Source organism: Muscardinus avellanarius (assembly GCF_963383645.1).
Source record: "Muscardinus avellanarius genome assembly, chromosome: 1".
NCBI classification, from domain to species: Eukaryota; Metazoa; Chordata; class Mammalia; order Rodentia; family Gliridae; genus Muscardinus; species Muscardinus avellanarius.
In genome coordinates this window covers 124,857,395-124,879,123 of record NC_137786.1, presented here as the reverse complement: position 1 = coordinate 124,879,123, position 21,729 = coordinate 124,857,395, and the positions used below count along the sequence as shown (strand labels likewise).

At 43.9% G+C, this 21,729-nt stretch overlaps 1 protein-coding gene across 1 annotated transcript in view; it reads left to right on the top strand.

Annotated features, from left to right (window-relative positions):
• SIAE (sialic acid acetylesterase) overlaps nucleotides 1-21,729 on the top strand; it is a gene marked incomplete at both ends in the record, with an annotated part of 47,029 nt that overhangs the window by 16,765 nt on the left and 8,535 nt on the right. Inside the window, 4 exons of the mRNA XM_080718862.1 lie at nucleotides 1,205-1,343; nucleotides 5,744-5,921; nucleotides 7,665-7,774; nucleotides 8,269-8,402. Of these exons, the coding sequence (XP_080574988.1) occupies nucleotides 1,205-1,343; nucleotides 5,744-5,921; nucleotides 7,665-7,774; nucleotides 8,269-8,402 (561 nt within the window). The remainder of the gene's footprint in view (nucleotides 1-1,204; nucleotides 1,344-5,743; nucleotides 5,922-7,664; nucleotides 7,775-8,268; nucleotides 8,403-21,729) is intronic.

Below are 21,729 nucleotides of genomic sequence, written 5' to 3'. Positions count from 1 at the left end.
TTTGGGAGATGCTGGAGTGGCCTGGGGGATAGGGAAAACTCATGAGAAAACACACATTAAAAAAAAAGGGATATTACCTATTTTTAAGATAAAGGAAAAGCATAACTTAAAAAGAAAATAAAGGAAATAGTGCTTGTGCCTAAGCTCATAGAAGAATGAAGTTCATAGGACAAGTGAAGAAATGCAGAGTGCATATCTTCTTGTCCAGATAAGCCCTAAGCCACCACTGCTGTGCTCTTGGCAACTGGTGAGGGTTCAGGAAGAGATTTTGGAAAATGGGACATCTTTGGACCAGTCCGCTTCTTTGTCTAATTCCTTAGGACTCTTCCAAGCGGTTACCCTGAAAACCCCCTTTCAGATTACCAGGACTCCCATGCTTTTCTCTGGCGATTTAGCAGCAAAGACATGAGAATATAAAGCATTATATTCTGCCTTATGAGACTGACTTTAGTATGTTTTGGCAGTCATTTCTCAGGTGTGTTTCTTCTGAATACAATTCTCTTGTTTGGTATGGATTACATGAGCCTACCTCCCTGCATAGGCTTTCTAAGTACCATTAAAAAAGAGAAAAGAGAAAGGAAAAAAGAAAGGAAGGAAGGAAGGAAGGAAGGAGAGAAATATGGTAATTGCCATGGCTTTGTATTGTCAAATACTTTTCCAGAGCAGAAGGATTCTAGTTTCATGGTACTGCAGCATGGTACTTAATAGCATGCTTTACCACTGTGCCTCTGGTCTATCACTGACCTGCTCTCCACAGTCACACACACACACATATATATATTATTTTTTTTTGTGGTACTGCTGGAGATGTAAGTAAGGGGCTTTCTACCTCTGGACTACATCCCAGACCTATTTTTATATTTTATTAGGAAACAGGATCTCCCTAAGCTGCTGAGAGCCTTACTAAGTAGCTGAGGCTGGCTTCGAACCTGTGCGTTCCTCCTGTGTCCACTTCCCAAGTACTGGGATTACAAATGTGCGCCATCACGCTACACTCAGCTTTTATATTTAAACCCTCTCTAGAACATGATTCATCTTAGTCTGTGTTGTTGGTCAAAGTCCGCCCATTTCTGGTTTGGGTTATTTGTCTGATCTCAGCATACTGAAGGCTCAGATGGGGCTCGGTGGGTTGGAAGTGTTTCCTATGAGGTGGCAGGCCAGTTGGCACCCACTAGGTTTGATGACATTTTCATTTTTCTTCCAGGTGTTTAATGCCACACGGGAGCTGTCCAACACCGCTGCCTATCAGTCTGTGCGCATCCTCTCAGTCTCTCTGGTTCAGGCAGAGCGGGAGCTGGAGGACCTTGGAGCGGTGGACTTACAGTGGTCTAAGCCCACAGCCGGTGAGTGAGCGCTCAGCATGTGCGGTGTCCTACATTATGGTTCAGTGCCCTAAGCGGAATCTGCGAGACCCATTTTGCTCCCTATCTATTATTCTGAACTAGCCTTTTACTCATTTCTTTTGGACTCTCTGTCCCATTCTTGATGGCCACCATTTCACATGTTCTTTCCCAAGACTCCATCAATAAATATTTCTCCTTGTTGCTAAGGCTGGCCACAAGCTTGTCATCCTATCTCAGCCTCCCAAGTAGTGTGATTACAGATGTGTACCACTGTGCTGGGCAAATCTATGCCCTTGTGATGAGGAAGTGACTTTATTTCAACTTCAGCGGAATGCTGAGGCCACTCAGCATGAGCTGTGCCACCACCTCAGCCCTGTCTTCTCTTCTATTTCTTCCTCATTTCATGTCTGAAGACAGTGGTGTCCTTTCAGGGCCAGTTCTGATGCCAGCTCTACTTCCCCCAGGGTATCTCCCACCCTTAGGCTCCCTTTCTTCCCCTCCTGTCCATTCAGCATGGAGTCTTTATCTCCTGCCTCTGCAGTGTCAAGCTCTGTGCTAGTCTCCAAGGACACAGAGTGACTCAGACAGATACAGCTCCTGCTCTTAGGGCTCAGCCTTTCCTTTATTCTAACAAAACATGACAAACATAACAAGCAGCTTTCTTGTGAAGCCTCTTCTCTCTCCTGTCTTTGTTATGCCTTTATAGAACATCTTTTGTTTTCCTTTTGTTCACGGCAAGGACCTTGCTGTGGTTCTCTAGTCCTTTGTAATTTGGCTTCTGCTTCTACCTGAACAATTTATTCCCATCATGGAGGCTGTTCTCTCCTAATCAACTCTAATACTGGGGATTAAACCCAGGGCCATTCTACCCCTGAGATATACCCCTGTGACTTTTTATTTATTATATGATTTTGAAATGGCCTCACTAAGTTGCTAAGGCTGGATTTGAACTTGTAATCCTCCAGTTTCAGCCTCCCAAGTACAGGGGTTACAGGTGTGAGCCACCACCCTTGGCCTAAACCTCTGGTTTTAGAAACGACATGGGCTTCCTAGTTTGTATGATATTGGTTTCCTAGTTCTCCTCTGTCATCTCCCTCCCCATTCCTTGATTTTCATTTTTTTTCCTTCAAGTGTGGCCCTTGTGTCTTTGTGCTTTACCTTGGTGACCTCAGGAGCCCCTACATTTTCAAGTGTTAAAACATTCAATAGATATCTGAGTCCCACTCTGTGCTAGGCACTGTTCTACATGCTGTGAGTATAGTGGTTAGTAAAACAGGCAAAACACCTGACCCCATGGTACCTACAGTCCAGTGTGAGATAATATGGAAAGTGAATAATTAGCAGATGATATATGTAGTATCTGAAGTTTTTTAGCCTCCCAGTATGAGAATGGGGCTCTGGAGTAGAATAGATTCAGGTAAAGTTTTGGTTAAATCCTTTGCTCTATAAACTTTTAACCACATATTACCTAAAACTCTTACTAATACACATTACCTAAAACTCTAAATCAATCAGATTTAGAGAATGTATAATACTTTGGTATATAAATTTCATTTTACTCTTTGCGTTAAAAAAACAAATAAGCCGGGCGTGGTGGCGCACGCTTGTAATCCCCGCGCTTGGGAGGCAGAGACAGGAGGATTGCGCAGGTTCGAAGCCAGCCGCGCGCGCTGGCTTAGGAGACCCTGTTTCCAAATAAAAATGTAAAAATAGGTCTGGGAGTGTAGCCCGGAGGTAGAAGGGCTTCCAGGAACCCCAGTACCACCAAAAAGAAATAAAAAGAAAAAAAAAACCAAATAAGTCAGAGACCAAATAAATGTAGATTCTATGAGATAGAGTAGATGGTGGTGTGCACTAGTGAGACTAAATAAATAATCCAGGACGGAGGTAATAGGGAGTCTGGGGGATGGAGGTTTGGGCTGGAAGGTGGTAGTGTTTGCACTTTAGAGTGGTCAGGGGAGTGTAACAGACGGAGGAGATGTTTCAGTGATAACCTGAGAGGGGCAGTGCAGGTCCTGGGGTAGGGCACAGTGAGTCTCGTCTACCCCGCATTCAGAGCCTCTTCTTCTGTGGGCATGTCTCTCCAGTTGTGCCAAAGAAAGGCTTCTTTTACTTAAAGGACTCATGTAATTAGACTGGGCCCAGCTGATGGGTCCCCGACTCTTTTCATGTCTCAAACTCCTTAACTCTGATCACATCTGCGAAGTCCTTTAGCCACAGAGAGGACCCATCCACAGACAGGTCCAGGGATTAGGATGTACATGTCTTTGGAGTCTGTTCTTCTACCAACACTCATTCTCCTGCCATTTTCTTTGCTCCAGGATGTGGATCCAACCTTCTCACCAGTCACCAGTCTTACCTTTCACTATTCTTTCATCATCTCTGTTCCAGCAAAACACTTTTACATTATTTTCTATTCCATGTGCCTTTTTACATATTTTTTCTTTTGCTTAGAATGTCAATTCTGCTTATTAAACTCCTGTCTGCCCTTTCAGGTGTCCCCACCTGCCTCATCCCTGCTAGTCACCTTTCCCCTCTACCTGCCCATCAGTGAATCCCCTTAGAGAAGCTCCCCACAGCTACCCAACACCAGCCAGCACACATTTACTGACTCGATTATGTCCTAGACACTGGAGACACGGATGTGAATAAGAGGAAGTCCTTGCCTTCTGGTAGTTATGGGGAAAGGGATACTCTAAACGTTATTATAGGGAGATGGTGTGATAGAAGTGTGCCTAGGGGAAGCACAGGGGAGGAGGTCAGTCTTCATTAGACTTTTTATGACTTGCCTTTCATTTGACACTTCTGTTGTTGTTGCCTAAACTCCTTAATACTTATTTGTACCTCTTGAGGCACTTGCCATATTTTGTTATGTGTTTTATTTAACTAAATACTCCTCTTATTCTGTAAATGGTAAGACTGTTGAAGCTAGCCTCAGCAACTTAGCGAGGCTCTCAGCAACTTAGCAAGACCCTATTTCCAAATTTAAAAAACATTGGTTCTGGGACATAGCTTGGGGGTAGAATGCCCTTGGGTTCAATCCCCAGTACCAACCAACCATCAAACAAAAGACAAAACAAAACTGGTAAGACTTAGACTCTCCAGCTGTTTCCCTGATGTATTATTCCAACCATCTTATATTCCAGACACATAGTAAGTGCTCCATCAATTTTAATTCATTTGAAATTTAATTGAGTTACACTACTTAACTGTCCACTTTCAGAGTGCCAGAATATACAGTATTGAGTGTGGACCTTTCACAACGCCTAGCCAGTTACTTATGGGTCTTGAGTATATATTGTGTTGAACAGAATCATCAGCTGTATGTGTATGCACACCCCCTCTTCATCAGCTTTCCTCTGACATGGAAATTGCTCACTCTGGCCTGTGTTGGCTACCGGGTACTCTGGATAAATGAATTAGACTGCTGAAAATTAAACACTGGTTTTGATTTCGGTTGCCTTCTCTTTTGGTCAGACTTCTCATCACTTATCTGTCAGTGTCTTCATTACTGTAGCTATAAAGCTGGGTATAACTCCATGCAGGAAAAACATACACATTTCTGTTCTACCTAGTGCCTGCTTGCCTTTTCCCTTCCACAGGGGATGTGTGGGCAGGTAAGAGGGGAGTCAGAGAAGAGGGTAGTAGAGGGATCCAATGGCCTTTGTGCTACTTATCTAGTGAGGAGAGGTATTGATATTTCTGGATTTTGAGGAACCTGAGGGGATAGTGAAGCCTACTTGCCTGGTTAGAGTTTTGGTTTCCTGATTATGTAAGTGAGTTATTTATACTCAGATCAAGAGCATAATAGTAAACATTGACCTCTGTGCCAGGCTGAGAGCACTATTTCCTTATTATGGAAACAAGCATTTTGAGCATCTGAAATAATATTCAGGACAGCTAGAAGGAAATTATGACTAAGGCTATAAGTTTTACCCTTTGGAAAAGATTCTCCTCAGAGAAGGTTCCAATATATATATATTTTTTTTTTTGTGGTACTGAGGATAGAACCCAGGGGCATTCTTCTCTACCTCTGAGCTACATGCTCAGCCCTATTTTTTATTCTTTATTTTGAAACAAGGTCTCACTGAGTTGCAAAGGACCTCACTAAGTAGCTGAGGCTGGCTGTGAACCATGATCCTCCTGTCTCAGCCTCCCAAATGCTGGGATTACAAGGGTGTGCCACCACGCCCAGCTCCAAGATTCTTTTTAGTGAAGGTTTGAGATAGGCTTGGTCTTGGTGCTACAGCTTCTCATTGCTTCTCAAACTTTTCTTACTTTTGACAAGTCCCAGAAAGGAACAGAAGAGATGATCCATAGCCATTTTCTCACTAGTAGCTGGAGTTCATATTCACCTAGTTTCTTTCTGATTCTTTTCTTGTAATTATTTCTCTGAACAGAAAACTTGGGCCATGGAAATTTTACATACATGTCGGCAGTGTGCTGGCTCTTTGGGCGCTACCTTTACGACACCCTCCAGTATCCCATTGGACTCATCTCCTCCAGCTGGGGTGGGACACCCATTGAAGCCTGGTCATCCAGAAGGTCACTGAAAGCATGTGGAGTCCACAAGCCAGAGTAAGAATGCATCCTCCAGTCTGGAGACAGTCTTCCAGAAGATTGGTCTGCTCTGGGGAGATAAGCATATGTTGAATACCCACATATTATTTATTGAATACATGGGCTATACTCAAGCACATGTAAGGGACAGTGTCATCACTGCCACAGTCATCTGAGACTTGTTAAGAAGGAATTATGACCCTTTCCATTAATAATAGCTAATATGTCTAGAAAGCTTTCAACATGTCAGACTGTTGATACATTCAGTTCTCATAACCTCTCCTTGAAGTGTAGAAGCTATTAACATCCTGTGCATAAAGATACTGCAACTCGCTCATGGACTTGGCTGGTAGGTGGCACAGTCTGCCTCCCGTGTCTGTGTCCCTAACCACTGTGCTTGAAGAGTAGACCTACTGGGACAAATGCATAAACACACCCTAAAAAATAAAATAATATACTGACTCTGAAAAGCCTGCATGGGAAAGCTGGATTAGAGAGAATGTGTGGGAGAAAGGGCTGGTTGGTAAAAATCCTAGTGCTAATACCAGTGAGGAAATGAGCGATATGTGTCCTGCTGTCCTGGGCACTGTCTGACTGACGCACAGTGATTCACTTTGCTCTTGGCGGTTTGGGTAAAGGCTTGTGTAGGGCGTGAAGACATTAACCATGGACAGAAGGAGTAGCCTGTGGTACAGGAGGAGGGAGCCGCAGACCCAGCATGTGGAGGCGGGCTCTAGAGTCGGTCTTCCAGACCTCTGCGGATGGGAGGATAGCACCAAGGATGTGGAGAAGTGGGCATTTCTTATGCAGCTGCTGTGAGCATAAATTCATGTATTTATTTTGGACACATTTGGCAACAAATCCAAAGGGTTTTACCTGTTTTGTTTTGTTTGGTTTGGTACTAGGAATTCAAGCCAGGAACGTTCTACTTTAGAGCTAAATCCCTCATCCTATTTTATATATATTTTTTTGTGGTGCTGGGGATTGAACATAGGGTTATTCTACCTCTGAGCTACATGCCTAGCCCTTTTTATTTTCTATTTGGAAACGGATTCTTGCTAAGTTTCTTAGATTGTCCTCAAACCTATGATCTCCAGTCTCAGTTTCCCAAGTACAGCTATTACAGGTGTGTGCCACCATGGCTTACTTTTTATTTTGAAACGTAGTATTACTAAGTTGCAGAGGGTCTTGCTAAATTGCTGAGGCTGGCCGCCAATCTGTGATCCTCTTGGCTCATCCTCTCAAGTACTGGGATTAAAGGTGTATGCCATTGTGCCCAGCTTGTCCAGAGTTTTTTGAAAATATGTTTTTGACCCAGTTTACTTCTGGGAATTTACTCTAAGGAAATAATGAGGCATGTATTTGGCCATAAGGAAGAAAAGCACAGCATTGCTTAGAAAAGCAAAAAAGGTAAACCAAACAAAGTGTCCCTTCATTGAGCAGATAAATTCATTGTGTGTATGAGAGACTCATGATAAATCACTTCTCCCTTCTGGCATTAATGACCTCACCTGGAAACTAGCATGGCCTACTGTGAACTCACAGAAAGTTGACGGGGACACTTAACCTGGGACGAACCTGGAGCTGAAATCTAGATACTAGGTCACATGTTTTCAGGTGAAGCAGGGGGTCAGTTTCTTTCTGTGTTGTGTTCATCAGCGGTTTGTCCCAAGTGACAGTGGACCGATGACCAGTCAGGGGTCATCAGATGGTCAATCTGTTGCTAGCTTTCTGGTGACATGTGTGTCTTGTTGATTTCAGGTCCATTCCACTTGATTCTGTTGATGGTCCCAGTGAGCACTCTGTTCTCTGGAATGCCATGATCCATCCGCTACAGAATATGACTCTGAAAGGGGTGGTATGGTACCAGGGTGAGTGCTTAGCTTGTTGATTCTCCATTGTATCAGTTGCTTATGTTGCATAAGAAACCACCCTGGAATCTAGTGGCTCCAGACAACGATCAAATGATTTTCTTTAGCTCACGATTCTCTGGGTGAACAGGGTAGTTCTTCCATCTTGGATGCTTCAGTTAATTCCTACTGGGATCTGTTATGTGTCTCTTGCCACCTGGTAGGTCATCTGTTGGTGGAGGGCCTTGCGTGGCCACTCCTTCAGCTCTGTTGACTGGGTGACCTCTTCCCTCAGCAAACAGGTTCAGATTCATTTGTCACTTACGGGTGGCCTCAGAGTGCAGAGCCATGCCCAAGGCTGAAGCCTTTTTCCAGCCTCTGCTTGCATTGGGTTTGCTGATACCTCACTGGCCAGAGCAAGTCTAGGGCTGGTCCAGGGAGGCTGCAAGGAGGGGAGCAATGTGGGCCATTTTTGAGGTCTACTCCAAACCCTTCACAATTATGACTGTTTTTAGGAGAGTCCAATAGGAATTATAACAGAGACCTATACAATTGCACGTTCCCTGCACTCATTGAAGACTGGCGTCAGACCTTCCACCATGGCTCCCAGGGGCAGACAGAGCGTTTCTTCCCATTTGGATTTGTTCAGGTATGTGGTAAGTGGGAGAGGGTCTGCAGGCATTGCTGTGTGACATGCTAGTTAGCTCTTTTTCTGGAATTCATATTCCCTTTTTGCTGTCAGGGTCTTAGTCCAGAGATTTAGTAATGTCTGTGTGTTCTAGTATGCTAGAACTGGATGATTATGGCTTAATTCATGAGTTTTCTGATTAAATAAATAAATCTTTTTTTTTTTTTTGGGTAGCACTGGGGATTGAACCTAGGGACATTCTACCTCTGAGCTGTATTTCCAGCTCTATTTTATGTTTTGCTTTGAAACAGGTCTCACTAAGTTGCTGAGGATCTCAAAAAGTTGCTGAGGCTGGCCTCAAACCTGCAATCCTTCTATCTCAGCCTCCCAAGTACTCGGGTTACAGGTTTTTGTGCCATCATACCTAGCTTGATGAAATATTTTTAAAAAGTTAATAAGCAGGTGGGTGTGGTGATGCACACTTGTAATCCAAGTACTTGGGAGGCTGAGACAGGAGAATTGCAGGTTCTCAGCCAGCCTCAGCAACTTGTGGAGGCTTTCTGCAACTTAGTGAGACCCTGTTTCAAAATAAAGAATAAGCCAGGCGTGGCGGCGCACGCTTATAATCCCAGCACTTGAGAGGCGGAGGCAGTAGGATCGCGCAGCTGAGGCTGGCTTCGAATCTGCGCGATCCTCCTGCCTGAGTATGTTTAAAATAGAATTCATATCATAACACTGTGTCGTATCTTTTTCTCTTATAATGTCATATTGTGGACATTTTTTCCTGTCATGCATATTAATCTTCAACAGAGTTTGTAATGATGGAAGACTATTCTGTACTGTACTGTTATTTGAACATGATTTCAGCCAATTCACACCAGAAGTGTGCATTGAATACTTGTTATTTGTCAGGAACTGTGTGAAGTGCTAGAAATGCAGCAATTATAGAGACCTGGTCCTTCTCTCATCCCATACAGTTTAGTAGAAGTTTCTTTTTTTAAACCTTTAGGCTTTAATTCTTTATAATCATCAAAAGTATGTTATTTATGGAAAACTGGAAATGTGTGTATGTGTATGTGTGTGAATATATATTTGTGTAGATTCAAAGAGAAATGTTCAGTATGTTCATAGTGGTTCAGAGCCCTAATCTGGAGCTAGGTTGCCTGGATTCAAATTTCAGCTTGCTGGCTATGTGATTTTTGAACAAGATATGGAATCTCTTTGTTATTTTTGAGTATTAAATTATTTAACCATGTAAAAGCCTGGCACAGGCCAGACAATGTTAGCATTTATTTATTTATTTATTTTGTGTGTGTACACTGGGGTTGGAACCCAGGGGCATTCTACCTCTAAACTACATCCCCAGCCCTATTTTTTATTCATTATTTTGAAACAGGGTTTCACTGAGTTGCAAAGGGCCTCACTAAGTAGCTGAGGCTGTCTGTGAACCGTGATCCTCCTGTCTCAGACTCCTGTGCGCCACCATGCCTGACTTAGCATTATTATTGAGAGAAACTGGAATGCCTGAAGGGACGTGTTAGGAGAGATGAATTGGCTCTGTAGAAAGGTTGAGTTTGAAATGATGATTGCAACAATGAAAGCACAGTGAGATGTAGTCCTTGAGCTCTGTGGAGGGGCCAGGGTTGGATGTGTATTGAAGAGTTATTGGTAGGGAGGTGACCAGAAGCACAGGGGAGAGAGGAATGCCTGAGGCTAGGGACTGGATCTTTAGGGTTATATTAAAAAATACATTTATTGGTATATTGTAATTATACATCATAGTGAGGTTCAGAGTGATACAAACATACATGCACACAGCAATTGTTGTATTTTCCTCCACATCTTACCCCAGTCCCCTATTCTCTCTCCTTGTACATGTTAGTGAGATTGGCAGTGGTACTTTCGTATATGGAAGTAGCATTGTTTGAACTGTATCTTTCCTCAATCCTTTGTAAAATGGATTTGGAGGAACAGACTAGAAACTGCAGTTTGTTGTTTGTACAATTTTCTGAATATGGCCAGTTTAATATTCTTCGGCTGGCATCTTCATTAGCGGCAGTATTAGGAAAACACAAGACTTCATTTGCGTGTGGAGTGTGCTGGTGCCCCCATGTGGCCAGCCTGTAGTAGTGCAGTCAGTGAGATAGCATGGACAATTGCTGCAAGAATTCTCAGCCAACTGCCATTTTGAGAAAAGGCGCTGGGCTTGAGGGGCTGTGCCTGGCCGGTACCCTGCTGAGTTTCAGGCCAGTACTTGCCATCGACTTTCTGGTGGCTTCCTTGCTGTGACTCTTCATGGCACTGGCTGGTGAACGTCGTTCTGTTTTCAGCCTTTGGGTGCTGTGTGGAAGAAGGCTCTTTGATCCCTGTTTTAGTTTTCATGAGATTCCCTTGTGAAGCTTCAGTACCTTTCATCATTTCTGAAATGACCCCATGGTCCTTGTCCAGCCACAGCACATTCCTGCTGCCATAGCAGCCTGTCAAGGGTTTCCAGAGCAGGAAGCAGCAGATATCCTCCCCTCAGAGCCTCATTTTGGCCACATCTGCAGGGATGACATCAGGTGTCTCCTGGGTCATATAAGTAAAAAGATCAGGCAGAAGAGTCTCGTATGATGCAGCCTCTTCGAATGAGATTGGACATTTTGAAATGGAATAGAGAGGCATTGTAGGTGCTGGCTCAGACAATCCCCAGTGTGTAGTCTGACTTGCTCTTAGAACATGGCCTGTGAGAGTGAGTACATTGATGGAACTAGGGCTCAGTCAGAACAAGATGCCATCAAAATCAAAGAACAGTGTGATATGCAAACAGCAGCAAAGTAAGAAAGGAAGAAATAGCCGGGCATGTGTGTATGATAGTAATGGCAAGGATTTTTCTGGGAACCTCTGTCTCTCCAGGAGTAGGAGCATATCAGCTTTGGGTCTAGATGGAATGGATCGTCAGTGCACTTGGTGTAGAGTCTGACCACTTCTTACTACCTTGACTGCCCCTTCACTATTCTAAGCCTCCATCCTCTCTCCCTTGAATTATTGTCTCCTTTCTGCTTCTGCCCTGTCTCCCTCCTTTGATTCTCAACACACCAGTCAAAGTGGTCCTTTGAGATAGAAGTCATGGAGAGAAGGCTCTGGTGGTCCCCGTGTGTCTGAGGTCAGCAGGGCCTTGTATACTTTGTCCCTTCCGCCCTGACCTTACTTCCTACTTCTTTCTGCTTACTCTACTTCAGCCATACTAGCTGCCTAATTTTTTTTTTTTCTTTTTGGTGGTACTGGGAACCGAACTCAGGGGCATTCTACCTTTGAGCTATACACCCAGCCCATTTTTTTTTTAATTTTTTAAATTTTATTTTATTTAAAATTTTTTTGTTTTCTTTACTTTTATTTATAAGTGGAACATACTGAAAATGATATACATTTAGACTGTGCTTGGTGCCCTTCCCTCCCCAGTTCCCCTTCCCCCCTCCCAACAATGAGTGTCCAGGTTGACCATGCTATATTCATACTTTGACACATATTCGGATGTAGCTCCTCCATTAATCAACCTCAGCCTTCTTTATCTCCTATCCTTCCATTCTAGCTTTGCTGAGATTTCCCCTTTTTTATCTGGAGACTTCTGGTATCCCCAGTGCTCCCTAGTTTGGGCATATTAGAGAAAACATATGTCCCTTCTCTTCTGTGCTTGGCTGATCTCACTTAACATTATGTTCTCCAGATCTTTCCATCTTCTTGCAAATGCCATGATTTTGTTCTTTTATAACTGAATAGAATTCCATTGTGTGTATTTCCCATGATTTTGCAATCCATTTATCTGTTGATGGAGATCTGGCTTGATTCCATGTTTTGGCTATTACAAATTGTGCTGCTATGAACATAGGTATGCATGTGTTACTGTAGTTCTCTGATTTCAATCCCTTTGGAAAAATACCCAGGAGTGGTAGAGCTAGATCATACGGTGGATCTACTACCAGTTTTCTAAGAAATTTCCACACTGATCTTCATAGCAGCTAAACTAGTTTGCTCTCCCACCAACAGTGTAAAAGAGTTCCTCTTTCCCCACATCCTCACCTTGATTTCTTTATATTTGCCATTCTGATTGGGGTTAGATGGAATCTCAGTGTCGTTTTAATTTGCATCTCCCTGATGACTAATGATGTAGAACATCTTTTCATGTATCTATTGGCCATTTGTGAAGTGTCTTCTTCTTTTGTGAAGTGTCTATTCAGTTAAGGCTATACTTTCAGGGATCATTTCTATAGTATGTTATTAGTCATACATCTTAATGGGATAAAAGATTTGTGGAGACATACATGCACACATTATCCAATTAGCCCATCCCCAATCCCCACCTTATTCCCTCCCCATCCCTCCTTCCCATGCTTGGCTTAGTGACTGATTTTGATATGTTTAAGTACATCATGTGCTTTAGAGAGTTTCCCTCTTCACTCTTCCATCCCCTCAGTTAGGTCGCCTTATTTGCTTCCTCTATAGGATCTCCTTTTCATTTAGGTTTCTTCCTGTTACCCATTTCTCCCTAGCTTTTGCATATTAGGGGAAGCATCTGATTTCTTATTTTTTGTGACTGACTAATCTCACCTAGCATAATGTCCTCCAGTTCCATCCATTTCCTGTAAATGACATAATTGTGTTTTTCTTTATGGCTGAGTAAAATTCCATTGTGTACATATCCCACAGTTTTGTAATCCATTCATCTGTTGATGGACATCTTGGCTGTTTCCATAGTTTGGCAATGGTGAATTGTGCAGCTATGAACATAGATACACATGCATTAGTTTGGTAGTTTGATTTCATTTCTTTTGGGTAGATACACAGAAGTGGTATTGCTGGATCAAATGGTAAGTTTGTTCCCATTCTTTTGAGGATCCTCCATACTGTTTTCCAAAGTGGTTGCACTAATTTGCAATCCTACCAACAATATTTTAGAGTATCCACTTCTTAATGTAATCTTTATAAAAAAGTCTTGAGACTTATTCTTCAGAAAAAATCTATCCTAACATGAAACATGAACTCTAAACACCCAAAACAATCTCGAAAAAGAACACAGCTAGATGTACATTTTCTGATTTCAAACCTTATAAAACTACAATAACCGAAACAGTAGAGTACTGCTATAAAGACAGATATATAAACTAATGGAGTAAAATAAAAAGCATAGAAATAAATTCTTCCATACATGGTCAAGTTATTTTTTTATTTTTATTATTTTTATTTTTTATTTTTTGCGGGCCTGGGGATGGAACCCAGGGGCATTTGACCTCCGAGCTACACCCCTGCCCTATTTTTTATTCTTTATTTTGAAACCGGGTCTCACTGAGTTGCAGAGGGCCTCACTAAGTAGCTGAGGCTGTCTGCGAACCGCGATCCTCCAGTCTCAGCCTCCCGAATGCTGGGATTACAAGCGTGCACCACCACGCCCGGCTCTGGTCAAGTTATTTTTGACAAGGTTTCCAAGAACATTTGGTTAAGGAAATAATAATCTTTTCACTAAATATTGTTAAAAAATAATAATTTAATTACATGAAAAAGAATAAAATTGGACCCTTACCTAATATCATATACAAATATTAACTCAAAATAGATAAAATTAAATCTTAAGACTATAAACTTTTACAAGAAAACCTGGGTCATAAAACTGCACAACAATGAAATTGGCAGTGATTTCTTGGATAAGATTCCAAAGGCACAGGCAACAAAAGAATAAGCAAACTTCATAAAAAATAAAAAAATTGTACATCCAAAGACAATGTAAACAGAATTAAAAGTTAGTGATAGAATGGGATAAAATATTTCCAAATGCTATATCTGAAGGTATATTTATATTCCAAATAGAAATCCTAAAAGTTAGCAACAATAAAAGCAAACAATACAATTTGGAAATAGGTAAAAGACTAAAATAGATAATGAATCTCCAAAGATTTTTATATGACCAATAAACACATGAATATCACTCATCATTATCATAATATAACTAATCATTAAGGAAATACAAATAAAAACTATAGTGAAATAGTACTTCACAATTGTTAGGATGGCTACTTAACATGAATTACCTCACTCCAGCCCTTTACCTTGAGTTTGTTACTCTCTTTACTTATAAAGTGTGTTTCTTGTAAGCAGCAGATGGATGGATTCTGGTTTTTAATCCATTTTGCCACTTTATGTCATCTTATTGGGGAATTGAGGCCATTTACATTCAGTGTGATTGTTGAGAGATAATTTTTAATTTTTTTAAATATATTTTTATTGGTGCATTGTAGTCAAACATCACAATGGATTACAAGACTTGTTAGGATATTCAAGTACACATCATCCAATCAACCTTTATCTAATCCCCATCCCATCCCTCCCCCTCCCTCAATCCCATGATTTAGTGTTTAACATTGATATATTTATTTACGTACATCATGTGCTTAAAAGAGATTCCATCTTTCCCCATCCCATTCCCTCTGATTGGTCACCTTAATTGCTCCTACATAGGGCCCCTTCTACTAGATTCCCTCCTATTACCCATTTTTTCCCCCTAGTTTTGCATGTTAGGGAGAGCATCCGATTTTTAAATTTTCTGTGATATTTCTCTGTGTATGCTGCTTTGCAAGTTCTGATCCCACTCTTGAAGGCCCCGGCACTGGCCTGGCCACCTGGTAGATTCTGATCCCGGGCTCCTTGGCCCTGGCACTAGCCTTGCATCATGGCAGGCTCTGATCCCGGCCTCGCTGGCCCCGACACTGGCCTCACCCCTCCGCAGGCTCTGATCCTGGCCTCAGAGGCCCCAGCACTGGCCTTGCCTCACGGCAGGCTCCGATTCCAGCCTCGCTGACCCCAGCACTGGCCTCACCCCACAGCAGGCTCCGATCCCAGCCTTGCCTACCCTGCCACCAGACTTGCCTCACAGCAGGCTCCGATCCTGGCTGGCCTCGCTGGTCCCGACACTGGCCTCACCCCTCGGCAGGCTCCAATTCTGGCCTAGGAGGCCCTAGCACTGGCCTTGCCTCAAGGCAGGCTCAGATCCTGGCCTCACCGACCCCATCACCGACCTCACTGCTTGGCAGGCTCCAATCCAGGCCTCGGAGGCCCCAGCACCGGCCTTGCCTCAGGGCAGGCCCGATCCTGGCCTCGCTGGCCCCGGCACCGACCTCACCCCTTGGCAGGCTCTGATCGTGGTCTCGCTGGCCCTGACACTGGCCTCACCTCTCGGCAGGCTCTGATCCTGGTCTCGCAGGCCCCAGCACCGGCCTTGCCTCATGGTAGGCTCTGATCCTGGCCTCACTGACCCCAGCACCAGCCTCACCCCTTGGCAGGGTTCGATCCTGGCCTTGGAGGCCCCAGCACCGGCCATGCCTCATGGCAGGCTCCGATCCTGGCCTTGCTGGTCCTGGCACCGGCCTCACCCTTCAGCAGGCTTCGATCCTGGCCTCGGAGACCCCAGCGCTGGCCTTGCCTCACGGTTGGCTCCGATCCCAGCCTTTCTGGCCACGGCACCGGCCTCACCCCTTGGCAGGCTCCGATACCGGCCTCGGAGGCCCCAGCACCGGCCTTGCCTCATGGTAGGCTCCAATCCCAGCCTCACTGGCCCTGGCACTGGCCTAGCCATCCGGCAGGCTTCTATCCTGGCCTCAGAGGCCCTGGCACTGGCCTTGCTGTCTTGCTGTGCATTGGGCTCTGTTCTCTGTCACTATGAGAAGGTTGTATACAGATGTTCCCTTTTTTCTTCCTTTTTTTTTTTTTTTGGGTGGTACTGGGGTTCCTGGAAACCCTTCCACCTCTAGGCTCTACTCCCAGAGACCCACTTTTTAAGAAAAAAAATATATATATTTGTTTGGAAACAGGATCTCTCAAGCCAGCAAGGCTGGCCCCGAACCTGCACAATCCTCCTGTCTCCACCTCCCAAGTGTGGGGATTACAAGCATGTGCCACCATGCCCGGCATTCTTCAATTTTTTTTTTTTTTTTTTTTTTTTTTTTTGGTGGTACTGGGGTTCCTGGAAGCCCTCCTTCCTCCGGGCTACACTCCCAGACCTATTTTATATTTTTGAAACAGGGTCTCTTACGCCAGCACGGCTGGCTTCGAACCTGCGCGATCCTCCTGTCTCCGCCTCCCAAGCGCGGGGATTACAAGCGTGCGCCACCACGCCCGGCCTTCAATTTTTTTTTATTAATATGAGAGAGCAGTCAGTACATGTCTTTTGCGAAAGCTGGGACTCCAAACACCCAGTGGCAATGAATTTTGTCTTCCCTTCAAAGGCCGAGGTCCACAGCTTCACTCTGGAGAGCAGGCTCTGCTGTTCCACATGTACCCTGGCCTCCCACTCTGCACAGAGGAGTGCGGTGGCCATGAGGGCTGATGATTTCCAGAACCCGCAGTATGGTGGCCTATCCCACCCATGCGGGGCTTCATCTGAAACTTCCCAAACCCTTTTACCACTTAGCATGTTGTCCAGAATTCCCGATCATGTGTGTGAGGACCAGTCTACTTTTGGGGAGATTTCCTCAAAAGTTCATGGTGGGCTGGACTGGATCTGTCTGCCCCTCCAAGTTCTGGTCACCACCACCGCTGCTGTTGCCATTGCCATCTCGGTTCTCTCCAGAACACCTTTTCCACACAGATTGTTTTCCAGAATTCCCGAGCATGTGCAGCAGTAGCGGTATACCTTTGAGGATATTTCTTTAAAATTATGAGGTGGAATGGCTTGAATCTCTGCCTCTACCAAATGCTGATAACTGCTGCTGCTGCCACAGCCATCTCGGTTCTCTTCAGAGCACCCTCTTCACACAGCATGTTGTCCCAAGTTCCTGTGGCCATCTTGACCCCTCTCCAACACTCTTTCTTTCTTTCTTTCTTTCTTTCTTTCTTTCTTTCTTTCTTTCTTTCTTTCTTTCTTTCTTTCTTTCTCTTCCTTTCTTTCTTTCTTTCTTTCTTCTCCCTCTCTCTTTCTCTCTCTCTCTCTTTCTCTCCTTCCTTCCTTCCTTCCTTTCTTCCTTAGATGGTACTGGGGTTCTTGGAAGCCCTTCTACCTCCGGGCTACACTCCCAGATCTATTTTTTATATTTTTATTTGGAAACAGGGTCTCTTAAGCCAGCATGGCTGGCTTCAAACTTGCACAATCCTCCTGTCTCTGCCTCCCAAGCGTGGGGATTACAAGCATTCGAACACTAGGCAGCAATGAATTTTATCTCCGTTCCAGGAGCAAAGGCCCACAGCCTCACTGCGCAGAGCAGGATCTGCTGTTCCAAGCACACCACGGGTCCCAGCGTAGCACAGTGGTGCTGAGTTCCTCAGGACGCACAGCTGGGCCTCCTGCCCAGCGCCGGGCCTCCCGGTTCGCGGGCTTGGTCTCCCAGTATGTGGACTCAGCATTCCAGTTCGTGGGTTCGGCCTCCCACCCGGCACCGGGCCTCTCGGTTCGTGGGCTCAGCCTCCCGTCCGGGACTGCTCAGCTCCCTCCACCATGCACGGGTCATTTTTCTTACAAAGTATGTTGTTAAGAGTTCCCTGCAGCCGGGCATGGTGGCGCACGCTTGTAATCCCCGCGCTTGGGAGGCAGAGACAGGAGGATTGTGCAGGATCGAAGCCAGCCACGCGCGCAGGCTTAGGAGACCCTGTTTCCAAATAAAAATGTAAAAATAGGTCTGGGAGTGTAGCCTGGAGGTAGAAGGGCTTCCAGGAATCCCAATACCACCAAAAAAAAAAAAAAAAAAATAGAGTTCCCTGCATGTGTGGCTGAAGTGGTCATTTCTTTATTCTCTTCTGGGATTTTCTTCCCCCAAATCACTTTTCTTGCGAGGCAGGCACTTCCTTGTCGTCTTACTTCTACTTCCGTCGCTATCCACTCTCTCTCCTGTATTCTAGATCGGAAGTCACGGCTGGAAATGTCTCCTTAATTGTCCCAATCAGATTTTAATCCAAACTCTGGTGTCCAGGGCTTCTCCGAGGAATGCATGTTCTGATTGGCGGCTGCATCTGCCACCATCTTGCTTCCCCTCTCGAGAGATAATTTTTAATTCCTAACATGTTAAGATTTTATTTCTGTTTGAAATACTGTTTATTCTTCTTTGCTTAGTTGTCTGCTGGATGGAAGTTCTTGTTTTTCTGGTTCTGGTGTGTATTACCTATTTCTTTGTAGTTAATCTCTTTGAGTATTTTCTCTAGCACTGGTTTTGAAGGCATAAATTCCTTCAGTTTCTGTTTGTCATGGAAGCTTCTTATTTCCCCATCTAATTTTTATTTTTTTAAATTTTTGGTGGTACTGGAGATTGAACACAGGGGCCTTCTACCTCTAGGCTATACTCCCAGACCTATTTTATATTTTATTTGGAGACAGGGTCCCTTAAGCCAACTGCGGCTGGCTTCGAACCTGCACGATCCTCCTGTCTCAGCCTCCCAAGCACGGGGATTACAAGCATGTGCCACTACACCCGGCATCCCCATCTAATTTGATAGATAGTTTTGCTGGGCAGGAAATTTTTGGCTGGAAGTTGTTTTCTTTCAGAGTTTGGAATATGTTACTCCAAGGCCTTCTGGCTTTCATGACTTGGTTTGGGAAATCTGGAGTGATTCTAATTGGTTTTCCTCTGAATGTCACTTGGCCTTTTGTTTTTGTTGCCTTTAAGATTCTCTGCTTGGCTTCTACATTGGTCATTTGACAATTATGTGGCGAGGGGAACCTTTTCTCTGATCCTGTCTAAAGGGAGTTCTATAAGTTTCCTGGACCTGTGTATTGACCTCATGCTGTATGTTTGGAAAATTTTCTGCTATTACTTCTTTGAGGAGATTATTGATCCCTTTGGTTTCACTTTCTTTTCCTTCTTCTATTCCGATTATTCTTAGGTTAGCTGTCTTAAAATGGGCCCATATATGTTAAGTGAGATCAGCCAAACACAGAAAGAGAAGGGACATATATTTCCTCTAATATGCCCAAACGAGTGAGCATTGGGGATACCAGAGGGACTCCAGATAATGGAAGGGAAATCTCAGCCAAAGTTTGAATGGAAAACTAAGAGAGGAAGGAGGCTGAACTTGATTGATGAGCGGCTATTTCCAAATAGGTGTAAAAGTACGAATATAGCAAGGTTAGCCTGGGTATTAAGTATCGGGAGGGAAGAAGGGAAATGAGGGGGGGAGAGGGCACCAAATACAGATGAAATGTATAACATTTACTTTCAATAAAATAAATAAAAAAAATAAAATGGGCCGATATTTCTTCAATGTCAAATTCCTGCTATTGGAAATTTTTTCTAAGTTATAAAATATGCATTTGTTTTTGGAGTGATCATCTTCTAGGAGTGAGATTCTGTTCTCCAGGTGGTCTAATTGATTGTTTATAATTTGAATTGATGCCTTTACTTCAGTGATTGCATCCTTTATTTCTTTTAGACTCTAAATTCTTTGAAAAGAATTTAGGGACTGTAAAAGAATAATAACTTTATTATTTCTACAGTTATATTCCTGATTTGATCTTTTGGAGCTCTGAATTTCTGTGTTATCAGGTTCTGATATTGTGGGGTTGTGGGTGTTCATTACTCTATTGTTGTTCCTCTTTCCCATGATTTCATAAGTTTGTGCCTTCTCTGGGTTCTTCCCCGGGTCACCATGCCTTCTCTTAGTGTGCTCTGGATCTTGAGTTTGTGGTTATCTCAGCTGCCACTACTCCTTTACTGGGTTGTATTGCAAAGTCTCAGACCCAGGGAGTTAATCGAGGCTGTGTGAGACCATAGGGGTACTGGGCTGGGCTTTTTCCCACAGGGAGCTGCGACTAGGGTGTAGTATCTTTGCCACCACTACTCCTTCACTGAGTTGGACTGCAAAATCTCAGACCCAGAGAGATTATCAAAGCTGCACAAGTCCCTGGGGGTGCAGTGCTGGGATTTCTCCTTTAGAGGCTGCAATTTTACTTACGGTTATTGTGTGCACTGATCTTGAGCTCTCGCAGGCTGATCTGGAGTGCTGCTGGCTATATGGTGCCGCTGCCATGCCTTAGGCCATGAGACTTGCGTATTTCTTTTCTGGTTTTGTTGTGAGTCCCTGGAGGGCATGATGAGTTTGGCCACTGGGAGTTTTAGACATTCTTTGCACCAAAAGAACTGCTGAATTACACACGAATGATCTGTAACTGCTCACTTCAGCTCCTTGTTTATCTTTTCTCTCTGGAGCCTGGTGCTATGAGGCAAGATGGCACCGGCACGGTATTTGCTGCCGCCACCACAATGAGGGCTGGTTTCTTTTCTGGTCTCTGGTTGTTCTTCTAGTCTTCTTTTTCTCTGTCCCTTGTGTTTACATTTTTTATCTATCTGCTGATAGTGTTTTCTGGCTATGAAAAGCACTGATTTTGTGGCAGTAGAAATCAGTGTTAGCAGGACTCGTAAACGCTGCTTTTCTCAGTTGCCATCTTCCCAGAAGTCTCTAAATTTTTAAATTTTAAACAAGGGTCTTGGTAAGTTGCCAAGGCTGGTCTTGGACTTGAGATCCTCCTGTCTCAGCCTCCCAAATACTGGGATCATAGGCCTGCATCACCACGTGTGGCTCTGATTTTTCTTTACTGCACTATGCATACTCTGACATAGGGCCTGGCATTTTTACCCCTTCAGTCTGGAAAGTTTTTCTCCTGTTGCAGTTAATTTTCTATTGTTGCATAACAAGCTACTGCATACTTAGCAGCCTTAAACACTAAGAGAGTAACACATGTTTACTCTCTCAGTGTCTGAGAGAGGCGACTCGGCATGCATTTGTTGCTGAGTCCTCTGTTCAGGGCTTCAGTGAAGGTGTCAGATGGGGCTGGCGTCTCACTGAGGCTTGTGGTTCTCTCCAAGTTCACACGGGCATTGGCAGAATTAATTTCTTTGCAGCTGTAAAACTCATGGCAGCCTACTTGAAGGCCAGCAGGAGAGAGACCATCTTTTAGCTTTCCTGGCTAGGTCGGTCTCACCATGACACTTACTCTTTGGGTAATCTTGAAGTTAACCTTACTTATCTCTGCAGAAAGCTCCTTCATCTTTGCCATTGCCATGTAACAGATATAATCATGGAAGTAAAGTCCTATTATTTTGTCCTGGTTTATTGGTTAGAATTATGTTATTGGTATCCACTGCAGAGGGCTGGGTATTGTATAAGGATGTGGGTCACTGTGAGTTAGCTTGCTTGCTTGCTTGCTTGCTTGCTTATTTATTTATTTATTTATTTACTTATTTTTGTGGTACTTGGGATTGAACCCAGGGGCATTCTACCTCCACACTATATCCCCAGCCCTATTTTTTTTTATTCTTTATTTTGAAACAGAAACTCACAAATTGTGAAGGGCCTCATTAAGTAGCTGAAACTGTCTGTGAACCTGTGATCCTGTCTC